This window comes from Trachypithecus francoisi, unplaced genomic scaffold, assembly GCF_009764315.1.
Source record: "Trachypithecus francoisi isolate TF-2019V2 unplaced genomic scaffold, Tfra_2.0 Lachesis_group1, whole genome shotgun sequence".
NCBI lineage: Eukaryota > Metazoa > Chordata > Mammalia > Primates > Cercopithecidae > Trachypithecus > Trachypithecus francoisi.
The window spans coordinates 159,662,799-159,675,508 of record NW_022681454.1 but is presented as its reverse complement, the minus strand read 5'-3'; the positions used below and the strand labels follow the sequence as shown (position 1 = coordinate 159,675,508).

The 12,710-nt window shown below is 32.7% G+C and overlaps 1 protein-coding gene across 2 annotated transcripts in view; it reads right to left on the bottom strand.

Moving 5' to 3' along the window:
- Positions 1 to 12,710, bottom strand: part of TLL1 (tolloid like 1) — a 239,696-nt gene that overhangs the window by 97,925 nt on the left and 129,061 nt on the right. For both annotated transcript variants that reach the window (XM_033215624.1, XM_033215622.1), the window contains exons 6-7: positions 9,721 to 9,899; positions 5,447 to 5,552 (exon numbers count right to left, since the gene is read on the bottom strand). In XM_033215624.1, coding sequence (XP_033071515.1) covers positions 5,447 to 5,552; positions 9,721 to 9,899 — 285 coding nt within the window. The remainder of the gene's footprint in view (positions 1 to 5,446; positions 5,553 to 9,720; positions 9,900 to 12,710) is intronic.

Genomic DNA, 12,710 nt, shown 5'->3' with positions numbered 1-12,710 from the left:
TAATAATCCCGGTAGTAATAGGTACTATGGAGAAAAATAAAGGTGAGAAAATGGATATTGATTGTGCAGTGATAGACTGCTTTTAAATAGAGTGATCAAAATGAAACTCACTTGAAAGTTGACATTTTAGTCACACATGAAGAAAGTGAAGATCAGAGAAATATGGGTAACTGGCAGTACAGTATTTCCAGACAGAAAGAACAAGAAACACAACAGCTCAGAAACGAGAGGACCCCTAAAATGTCTGAGTACCAGCCAGATAATTTAACTTTTACTCTCAGGACAACTGTTAATTTACAGGAAAACAGTAAGCAGATGAGTAATATGATCTACAAGCAATTTTATTACTAACTGCCCTAGCTCTTAGGTAAGGGAAAGGGCACTGATCTTTAGATACAAGTAATTCAAATAGGGAGACTGGAACTCTTTACTACAAGATCTAAACATCTACGGAACTCCATATGTATACTGTCTGAAAAGAGAGTAGAGAAGTAGAGCTAGTGATTTATGGGAATTGAATATCAAAAGTGAGAGTTTGTGCATATTTCAAAAGAAACCACTCTGGGCAGGCCAGTGTAATCGAAAAAGAAACAAATTATAAGGTAGCATTGAGAAAAGCCTTGTAACTTGAGGCATGAGTCAACAGATACATTAACTACATAAACCCAAATTAATGGAGTATTAGATTTCTATAGTATTTCAGTACTAACAAAGTATTCACTATTTTCTTTTTCTATTTTTAAAAGACATTAAACAAATGATTAATAATCCCGGTAGTAATAGGTACTATGGAGAAAAATAAAGGTGAGAAAATGGATGACAAGCAAGGATGCCCACGCTTGTCACTTATATTCAACACGGTATTGAAAACCCCAGCCAGGGCAATGAGACAAAATAAAATAAAATAAAACTTGTTTAAAATAAAATTTGTTTAAAAACAAATTTGTGGTCTCTGGGGTTCAATTTTTTCCTAACTTTCAAAAAAAGATTCAATTTTAAAAGGTCAATGACATCTTGGAGAGAATATATTCAATTTCAGACAACAGAATTATGAATTTTGTTTCATTCTGTCTACTAAGGTAATCTCCCTTCCATTTCAAGGGAGTTAGCCACTCATTCTTTACTTCTTTTTTGTGCTCAGGGAGTTAACAATTATTTTTCTCCATATCCCGACAAGTAATATAAGATCTTACTGAACCTCCTCAGTGAGCCACTATCAATAGGCAGAGACAGATCATATCATGGTTCACTTACTGTTCCTGATTTGTTCTTACTACATTGAAAGAGTAAACCAGCTATGCTTTTAACAAAAATTTGTAAAATTTTACAACTTTTTTAATGAAAAATGGGCAGTCCACAGTTCAGAAGCATATATATTACAAAATAGTCACTTATATAAAGACCCTATATATCCATTCCTATTCTTCCCATGAGTGATTTCCTAAATATATTGATAGGCAACATCATAAAGACAATTGGAACTTCTATAGACTCTGTGGGTTCAGAATTTTTTAAACTAAGAAACTTCAAACACCTACATTAACAGAATAAAGAACAAAAACCATATGATCATGTTAGCGGATATAGAAGAAGTATTCGACAGATTCAGCACGTTTTCATAATAAACACACAAAAATCTAGGAATAGGAGGAATCTACCTTAACATAATAAAAACTATATATGAAAATCCTACACCTAATGTCATAATCAATGGTGAAAAACTTAAATATTTTCTTTAAAGATAAGGAACAAGGCAAGGATGCCCACGCTTGTCACTTATATTCAACACGGTACTGAAAGCCCCAGCCAGGGCAATGAGACAAAATAAAATAAAATAAAAGCCATCCAAATTGGACAGACAGAAGTAAAATTCTCACTGTTTGGAAATGACTTGATCTTATACATAGAAAATTCTAACTATTACACACACACACACACACACACAAACCCTGTTAGAATCAGTCAATGAATTAAGCAAAGTCATGGGATATAAAATCAAAATGCAAAAACAGCTGCATTTTTATACATTTATGGCAAACAATCCAAAAGGTAACTGATTCCATTTACAATAGCATTAAGAAAATACTTAGAAATAAACTTAACCAAAGAAGTGAAAGACTTTACACTGAAAACTAAACAAACTGCTGAAAGAAATTAAAGAAGAGACAAAGATCCCTTGGTTCCTGAATTGAAACACTTAACACTGTTAAGATGTTAATACATCCAAAGTGATTTACAGATTCAATGCAATTTCTATCAGAATCCCAACATTTTTTTTGCTGAAATAGAAAAATTTGTCCTAAAAATCCTATGTGATTTCAAGATACACCAAATAGTTGAAACAATTTTGAAAAAGAAAAAATATTTGAATATTCACAATCCAACTTTGCAGAACTGATTTCAAAACATATTACAAGGATACAGTAATCAAAACAGTGCAGTACTGGTATAAAGACAGACCTATAGACCAGTGAAATAAAATAGAGAACACAGAAATAAATCACCATGTACATGATCATATTATCTTTGACAAAGGTGCCAAGATTCCTCAATTAGGAAGTGACAATTTTTTCAACAAATGATACTGAGAAAACTGGATTATCTACATATAGAATAATAAAATTGGGCTCTTTTTAAAAAACACTTTAAAAAAATTAACTCAATGCATTAAATAAATAAACACAAGACGCAAACTATACAACTCCTAGAATAAAACACAAGGGGAAACCTTAATGGTGTTGCATGTGACCAGGATTTCTTGGATATGACACAAAAAGCACAGTCAATAAAGTCAAAATAGACAAATAGGATGACATCAAACATACAACATTGTATACATTAAAGGATGCAGTCAACTGAATGAAAAGGCAACCTATGAAACGGAAAAAAATTTCCAAATTACATATGCGTGTGTGTGTGTATATATATATATATATAATAAGTGATTTAATCTGAGTATATAAAGAACTACTACTCAACAACAAAATAATCAAATAACCTGATTTAGACATGGGCATAGGACTTAAATAAAGATTTCTCCAAAGATGATATGCAAATGCCACCAAGCATACAAAAAGATGTTCACTGATCATCAGAGAAATGTAAATCAAAACCACAATGAGATATGACATCACACTCAGAATGGCTACTATTCAAATACAAAAAAATAACGTGCTGGAGAGATATTTGCACACCTATGTTCATATCAGCATTATTCATAAAAGGCAGAAGCTACACAGATGCCCACTGATGGATGACAAGATAAACAAAATGTGGTATATACTTACAATGAAATATTATTTGGCCTTAAAAGTGAGAAAATACTTTCACATGCTACAACATAGATCAACCTTGAGGAAATAATGTTGAGTGAAATAAGCCAATCACAAAAGGACTAATACTCTATACCTTATAGTACAGGCATATATATATGTATAAGATACAATTATATGTATAATATACAATATCAAAAGCAGTCAAATTTATAAACAAGAAGTAGAATGGTGATTGCCAGGGGCTGAGAAGTGGTGGAAAAGGGAAGTTGTTTAATAGGTATAGTTTCTGTTTTGCAAGATGAAAAAGTTCTGGACATCTGTTTCACAATAATGTCAATATACTTAAATAACACTACTGACTTTTATGTCTAAAATGGTTAATATAGTAAAATTGATGTTTTGTGTTTTTCCATAATAAAAAAAAAATTCAAAAACTTTGAGGGAGTAGCAGAATGAGACCTGTGTCAAATTTTTCTTTTCCTGAAAATCATTTAAATGTAAGTTAATAAACAGCTTCTTTAAAGACTCGAAAAATGAAATAACGTGAATGAAACAATGAGGCTATCCTTCTAACGGGTGGATATGATCTCCTGTACTGTAGAAGTGTTGAGTTTACTTATGAAAAATGCATAAGATGGTTTTGAAACAATAGGATCAGTTAATAAACAAAGGCTGATTGGCATTCAACGCATAAGCAGGTGTGGGTTAGGCGGACTATGGGTAACAAGAGAAGATTAATATATGGGAAAATATGCAATGTAACATAGAAAGAGAGTATAGAATAAGGAGAAACATACATTTAGAACTTCGCTAAAGATTTATCAACTGTGAAGGACAAAAAGAATAAATCGTTTTTCTCTACTCTCCAGTACCTTCTCTGTTCCAAGGAACCAAAACTCAGGTTAGTTCTAAAAACATAATTCAGTAGCAGCAGAGAGGCACTTGGACTGAAGTGGAACCTAAATACCCATTTATTACATGTTTTATGGAAAACTCCATTCCAAGCATTTACCAGAAAATAAAATTCTGTAACTCTTTATGATTAATTTCAGGTCAAATTACTGGGTAGGTATTTCTATCAAAACTTAAATTCATATTCTAGAAAAAATGAGCATTTGGATAGTTAATTATATTTTAACAAATGAATACGTATGTCTATAAAGAATGTACTTCAGAAAAGAGTAATTTTAAAAACACAGTTAACACAACGTTTTTAAATAATAAACGTTGGTTTGGAAAAAAAGAATAGTTAATAAATGTGTCCAAGTATTAAGGTTTCATTTACACACCCTTCTCTACTTTTTACCCAAAAAAGTTTTATAAAAGCAGCTTAATAAATTTGAATATTTTCCCCTTTTCCTGACCTTGCCTTCGGAAATAGATGTTAATGAACTGTGAAATGGACATAAGTGGGCACAAAAGAAAAAAGAGTTGAAATGACATAAGAGCATAGAATGGGCATAAATGGAAAAAGGGGTGAATTCAATGGTTTAGCAGTTCCAGATTCCTTACCTGGGAACTATTTGCTTGATGACATCATCTTTAGAATCAAGTAGATCAAAACCCAAATTTATTGCATTCTTTAAAAGTAGCTTTAAGTCATTAATGACATAATTTTAAGGTTAATGAGTGACGAACTAGAATTCTAAATTATATGAGACAAAATATCTTTCTAATCTGTTATTTGACAATTCATTTAGTAACATCAGTTTTTGAGTGTAAGTTGTACTTGAGCAGTAGAAAATACACAGTATAAAGCACAAGTCGCCTAGACTGTGACATTCCAACTGAGCTGCTAAATAACCTATTTAGCTTATGAATATCCAATTTTCATTAAAAAATGCTTTGCCAATTTAACATGCTGATTGGTTTGGTAATGCTTTTAATTCAACTTTTTAATGATTTAGAAGTATAAAATTGTTTATGTAATTTACACCATCTTACCACTTTAAATTCACATTTTTGGTAGAGAATGTAAAAATATATTTTTAAAATGCCTTTTAAATACTTGCTCCTGGCAAGTATTCATGTTCATGAATTATTTTTCTACTTTCTGCAGTGAGGTAGCAATATTTGAAAGCAATTCTAGTTCTAATGTCAGGCATAGCTTTGTGAGGAGCCACATGGAGGAAAGGAATTAAAAGTCAAAAGGTATAACCTGAGACTCCAACCTTGAGAAGGTGTTCCTGGCATAGTGCATGATACTGTCAAAATCATATCTTTCTCCAAGTGAGTTTACTTCTCCAGGCTCCATCTTCAGAAAATTGTACTCTTGACCTAAGAACCAGGGATAAACAAAATCTCAGAAGCCTTTTAACCGACAGAAAATAGACCAGAAGGCCTTTCCCACACCTGCATCTGTTCTTTGTGAAATGACTGATCTTGTTGATCGAATTTACATACAAACGCACAGGCACATGCAAAAAGCATCTGTCTTCACTCTACCATCATATTGAAAAGCGATATTGAATTGGAACAAAGTGTTAATTTCTGCAAAAAGGTGGACTACCAAAAAGCATACGTTGACTTTGTTTCATATATATGCTCTTTTACCACCTCATAATATTTATTTCTTTAAAATGTTACTGTGTTTTTGGTAATGTACAAATAATTAGAAAAAGTTATGTTTTTATCTAATGAGTTTCCCATTTTTATGACTAGGTCTGCCAGGTCCCACAAAAATTATCTCCCTATTTGGTTTAGATAGCTTCTATGAAACAATAGGAAAAGATATAAAAGCAATATTAGTTAAACAAAGCTCTGCAGGCTTTAGCTCCATGATTTCTTCATGCAAGATAAAACAATAGCAGCCAATTCTCTACTTTCATTTAAAAATGAAACAAGTTTATTCTTGATGAAAAGGCAGTTCTCCTTTGAGATTAAGAAGAATATGCTTCAGAACTTGAATGTTTTTTTAAATCTCCACATCTGTTAGTTTAACTTCTGGACATCTTCATTTTTAATAGATTTTTCAATTGCCTGTTTGTTTGTATCTGTATTGTAGTATTAGTTCTCGAAATTTGAAAAGAACACAGACCTAAATTCAATGGTTCCAGAAAGAAACATTTCTTAAAACAGAGTTTAAGTTTTAGTGATTTCACAATTTAAGTACCCAAAGATTGTGCAAATCATATCACTTATGTAACAAAAAGCTTTGAAACATCAAAAGACAAAGAAAGATGAGCTATGGGAATTCCAAATTCACTTTTGGAGCTAAAAATGGAACTATTATGCCATTCATCTACTTAGGTATTTAATTCCATTGCCATATTTCAATTAAACATAAAAAGATCACATTAATAAAGAGTTTTCTAAAGGCAATAAAGAAATTGAGTTATGTCTCTCCTACATGTGATAAAGGAAACCTGGGGTATTTGCTTGAGAATTAAGAACGAAGAATCAACCTGGAGTTGAACCCAAGTCCCAGACCAAAGTGTTTTAGTCTGTCTTTGAATGAATTTAAACAATACATAATTTAAAATTAACTAACCAGACCTTGTCATGAAATATGTGCTCCACAAATCTCTGATAGGTCTATTTATGTTATAACCATTCTTGGGAAATATTCAACATTCTCTGCAACCCATGATAGAGGCAAATGTTAAAACTCTTGTCTCATAAGGCGTCTGAAGTCTAATGTAACAAATCCACAATGAGATTTTCAAAAAGCTATGGATCTAATTTTATACTTACTAACCTGTAAGATTTCAATTTAGAGTATAATATGGGACCAGACTCTCTAACTAAGGCAAAATATTCCATAAAAATTTCTGAAAGTAGAACATTACGCAACTTCAGTAATACATTTCAATGCATCTAACTTGAGAACATAATGTGTATATGACATAATTTTTTTTTTAGTTAAAAACAACATAGCCATACATAGCCCAAATAACAGAAAAATAGACTTATTACATGAAAGAAGGAAAGAGAAACAGAATACATAGCACTAAGGGAAACCACATTTGACAATTTTAAAAACGGCAAGCCTCCTTCTTGAAATCATATTCCAACATGGATTAGATCCTTATAATAATTTGGTTCCTATCATAATCACTGATTTTGCATACAAATGCGAAGCCCAAGTGTGTGCTTATTAGACATCACCCTTGACTAAGACTTGATCTTAAGTTTCTGAGTGGCAGCAAATCACAAATTTGTTGAAGATTAATCTTCAACATGAACACTTTCATACTGGAATGGCTCTGTTACAGTGGTTCCCATCATTCAGGAAATCTCACCCAATAAATTATTTTTTTCTGTTGGCTAGAAAACACTAATAACTCTTGTTAACAGCAAGTTCTCATTTATGTGGTAGTTGAAATAACATTCAAATTTATTTCCTCTTTATTTCCCTCCTAGTGATATATAGGATGAATCTTGGTAGTCGGTTCATGCATTAGAGTCTTCTGTATAGAGGAGTATACTTTTTTAGACTAATTTTTGATATTTAACTCTACAGATCACTTTGCCATTCTTCAAATTATTTATTTCCTTGGCTTCCAGGACACCACAATCCACTGATTTTTCTCTTACCTTTTAGGCAATACATTCTTAGTCTTTTAGGACATACTCTACTAAATATTGCTTAAATATTGTTTTTACCCATTTTATATCCTCAACCCTTTTTTCTTCTCCTTCCAGTTTTTCCCTAATTAGTCAAATCTATGTCAAATTTTTATCTTTAGATACATCCTGAAGTCCAGACTCACCTTTCCTTTCTCTACAAAATAAGGATCATACAAAGACTTTTTAAATTCAAGGATATGCTAAATTGAATCATTATTTGTCCTACTTTCTCAAAAACATGCTGTTTTATCAATATTTCAATATGTCAAATGTCTCATGTGATGGTACCAACATTCATCTTCTGGCCTGAAAAGAAAACTTTTGAAGATTTCCCCTCACATGATGATATTCCTCTTAAAATATTTTTGAAAGACTATTTCCTCTTCTTCCTTTTGACATGTACTACCCTAACTAAGAACCTAGTCATCTCTCGTATCTACTTATTTAGGTTTCTATTAGGTTTTCTGGACTTCAGGCACATCCCCCCACACCCAGTTAATGACCGCTGGAAGTCTGACTGCGAAAATGAGTTCTCTTTATTTTAATCTGAACTTTTCCTGCCTATAATTCTTTAATTATTCCCCACTAGCTAGAGAATAAAACCTGAATTTCCTCCCCAGGTTTACATCATAGAGAATCTTCTCTAAGTAAAGGATAAGATACCAACTGATCTCCCACTTGTAACAGCATCAACCATAATGGTCACATAAATGTAAGTCAATTTTCTGTAATTGCAGCTTTGCTCATGAAGTTCTTTCACTTGAAATTTAATCACTCTTCTGTCCGCCTGATATACTTTTACTTTACTTCTGAATTTCCATTCCTTTACAACTGCCTTGACTCACCAAGGCACTTTTCGTCACGCCTTGCTTGGACTCTACAGTATTCTCAACATATATTACTAACTACTGTCACTTTTCTCACTCATTTGCAATCATTTATACATATGCACATATCCCACACTAAACTTTGTAGTTTTCATGACAGTATCTTCAATGCCTAAAATTGGCTCAATAAATAATTGGCATCAAATATATAATGAGCAAATAAAGAGATCAGTACTGTTAACTACAGAAGGAATTCAATGTTTGTAACAAAACTGATCATGAATAAGAAAATAAAAACACATTTTTACTTTGCTTATGCTTAAAATACATACTTAAAATACCTTACGAGAAAATTCCAAACAACAGAATATTTTTTGGCAACTGAAATATACTGATCTTTATGTACATAAAAGTGAAACAAATAAAAAATCTTACATTGAGGCCATTATCAAATATCAATGATCAGAAAAAAATGGATTTTAAGTAGAAATCACATTTCAATTACTGAAAACTTTCCTAAGAATTTGTCTTGAGGGTAGTCAAGTTTAAGAGGAAAATCTCAGAAAAAACTATTTATATTAGCTTGGAAATGACTCATTTCACTGGATTTTCTCCAGAAATTGTACCTGGTATAACGCAGATTCCTATGGTAGCAGCACGTTTTATGGCAAACCTTGGACCCTTTTAAAATCCTTATAACATAATTTATAGAACTTAGTACAAAAAACGTTTAAGTAAAAAAGAAATATTTAATAATATTAATTTATGGTTCAATAGCTCACACCCATTCTTGGAAAGCACCAAAGTTTGGAAATAAAACAGCTAAATCTTAAAAAAGGAAGCAAGTCTAAAAATGCATGAAATCACACAGTCTCCAGGAAAAAAAATTAAAATATAAAATCATCATAGGTAATTTTAAACCAAGCAAAATGTTACTCTATCATATCAAAAATATAAGTTTACATTTTTGGGAAAGTGAAATAATAAACTGCATAAATACGATTCAAAGATCAGTCAGCCTTAAACCCAACACATCCTATGCCTCTCACCTGGCTGGATGTTTTCTCTTATGATAGTTACATGGTTATCTCGATCTGGTCGTGTATGTTCATGCCAAAAGCCTATCACGTGGCCCAATTCATGAACAACAATTCCAAATTTATCACAGTTCTTGCCGATAGAAATTGCCTGAGGTCCATTTCCCCGCCGACCTACATAGGAGCAGCATCTGGAATAAAGGAGAAAGTGGAAATAGTGGTGGAAAGGTGGTGCCGGACAACTGACAATACAGTGAATTTTTTGTAAAGAATAGTGATGAGCTATAAAGTCCAACACATTCAGGAGCAGAACAACCTCTTATTACTACATATGACTAGTTTCTGGTATCCTTTCAAATTTAAGTTCAACAAAAGTTTCCAAATAATCAGTTCAAGTGCTTTTGTAATTATCTATATATTAGAAAATACGCTTACATCATTTTTAGAAGCATTCAGAAATACATCAGAAAATAAAATAATTATCATGATGATGACAATTATATCATGATGATGATGTTTTATTTCTGAAGACATATAGTTCGGCTGAAGACATCAATACACATTTATTTCTAATATAATTTTATCCTCAGATTTCATATTAATTACTTAGGTTACTACTTTGTCAGTGTGGTTATCTGATGATAATTCAATATTATTTCAGCATTAAATGTAAAAGTAAGGAAAGTTTATTTTTCCTCTTTGAGAAAAACAGAACTTATTTATGAAATATGTTGGTTAATCAAAAAAAGAAATTACTTTTTCTACTCATGGAAGAATTTTTTAATAAAAGAAACGTTTCAAAGAAGACGTTAATTAAAGAAAATTATTTGTGCCTGGTTGCAGTGCCTCATGTCTGTAATCCTGGCACTTCGGAAGGCCACCCTGGGAGGACTGTTTGAGGTCAGGAGTTTGAGACAGCCTAGGACACATAGTAAGACCCCATCTCTACAAAAAATTCAAAAATTAGCTGGGCATGGAGGTGCAAACCTATAATCCTAGCTACTTCAGAGGCTGAGGTGGAGGGATGACTTGAGCCCAGGAGTTTGAGTCTGCAGTGAGCTAGGATCATACCACTGCACTCCAACCTGAGCAACAGAGTAAGACCCTGTCTCTTAAAAAAACAAAAAAAAGAAAGAAAAGAAAATTATTTTCAAAAGATGAATTAACTAAGGTTAACGGTTAACTGGTATTAGGAACTGAATATTTATGTCCCCCCAAAATTCATATGTTGAAACTTGATCTTCATGGTGACAGTATTTGAAGGCAGAGTCCTTGGAAGGTGATTTGGGGATAATGAGGACTCTGCCTTCATAAGAGATCACTGCCTTTATAAAAAAGGCCCCAGAGAGCTCCCCTGACCCTATCCACCATGTGAAAACACAGCAAAAACACATCTCACATCCGTCTATGCACCAGAGCAGGCCCTTACCAGACACCAATTCTGCAGTGCCCCGTCTCCAGAACTGTGAGAAATAAATGTTTGTTGTTTAAAAGCCACCCAGTCTATGACATTTTGTTATAACAGCCTGATCAGACTAAGACAAGTAGTAAAGAAAAATCAACAACTGGGAGTAGTATAATGAATGATATTTATGTGATTTGTGCCAAATGAGCAGTCTAATAATTGAGATTAATTTTTTATTTCATCATCTGAAAGAATCTCCTGGACTGTCAAATAGAGTGTGAAACATTCAAGAATGTCTTTCTGCAAAATTTCATCAATTGATTGATATTTATACATATTCAATGATGTTTTTCTTTTTGCTTTTTTTTTTTTTTTTTTGTAAATGGAGCTTTGCTGTGTCACCCAGGCTGGCATGCAGTGGCACTATCTCGGCCCACTGCAAACTTTGCCTCCCAGGTGCAAGTGATTCTCCTGACTCTGCCTCCAGAATAGCTGAGATTTCATGCACCTGCCACCGCGCCAGGCTAATTTTTGTATTTTTAGTAGAGATGGGGTTTCACTGTGTTGTCCAGGCTGGTCTTGAACTCCCGACCTCAGGTGATCCACCTGTCTTGGTCTCTCAAAGTGCTGGGATTACAGGTGTGAGCCATTGTGGCCAGCCTCAAGGGTGTTTTTCTATCCAAATTATAGAAATTCCATCTAGTCATTGTGTGTGTGTACAAGTGTAAGTGTATGAGTGTGTGACAGTCACAAATATTCTTGGGACACAGGGTGGGAAAGACTGAGTACACAGGATGCCCACTTTAAAGCAAATTTTAAATGGCATAATATTATAGTAGCTACAATTATAAATACATCTAAAATGTTAATAATTAGAGTTTAAATTAAAATAACATCAACAGCACAGCAACAGAGTGCACTAAATAGTTGCCTTCAAATAGTTGGGATCATGATGCACCAGACATTGCCAAACACCTTTTCTGATTTATTAAATTGGAAGAGAAAATTGCCCAAAACTAATTGACTGAAAGATTAAGAGGAATTTCACTATTTCAATTTCTGGGGTAAGTACATTTGACAGCCCTTTTGATTTTCCACAAATATAAATACTTACCTCCCTCTCCCCTTGCCCTTTTTTTTCATCTTCAAATTGTTTCTGTAGGCTTTAAACACCTAAGAATTTTCATCCACACTATGTCAGTTAGATGAATTGATTTGTACTCATCATTTATAAATTTATCATAGCAGTTAACTGAGTTTAATAAATCAGTAGTAGAAAGAAGAAAGAGGTAAAAGAGTGGTGGGTGAAAACAGGAATCAATGAAATTTGTTTTCGCCCCAGGTAGTTTTTTTTTTTTTTCAAATAATATGCTTTACTTCATATATGGGTACTTATTATATATTTGAATATCACTACATGCCTAAAGATATATTAGATGAAGAAAAAACACAAAATTTTCCAATTTTGGAGATATTTAAACTAAAATATTTGCTACCTTAAGTCAAAAGTAATGAAACTGAAGCATCTGATGATTATACAGAAACTAAATTACCCCTATTGAGTCATTCTTGCTGGCTTTATTCAGGGAATAAAGTT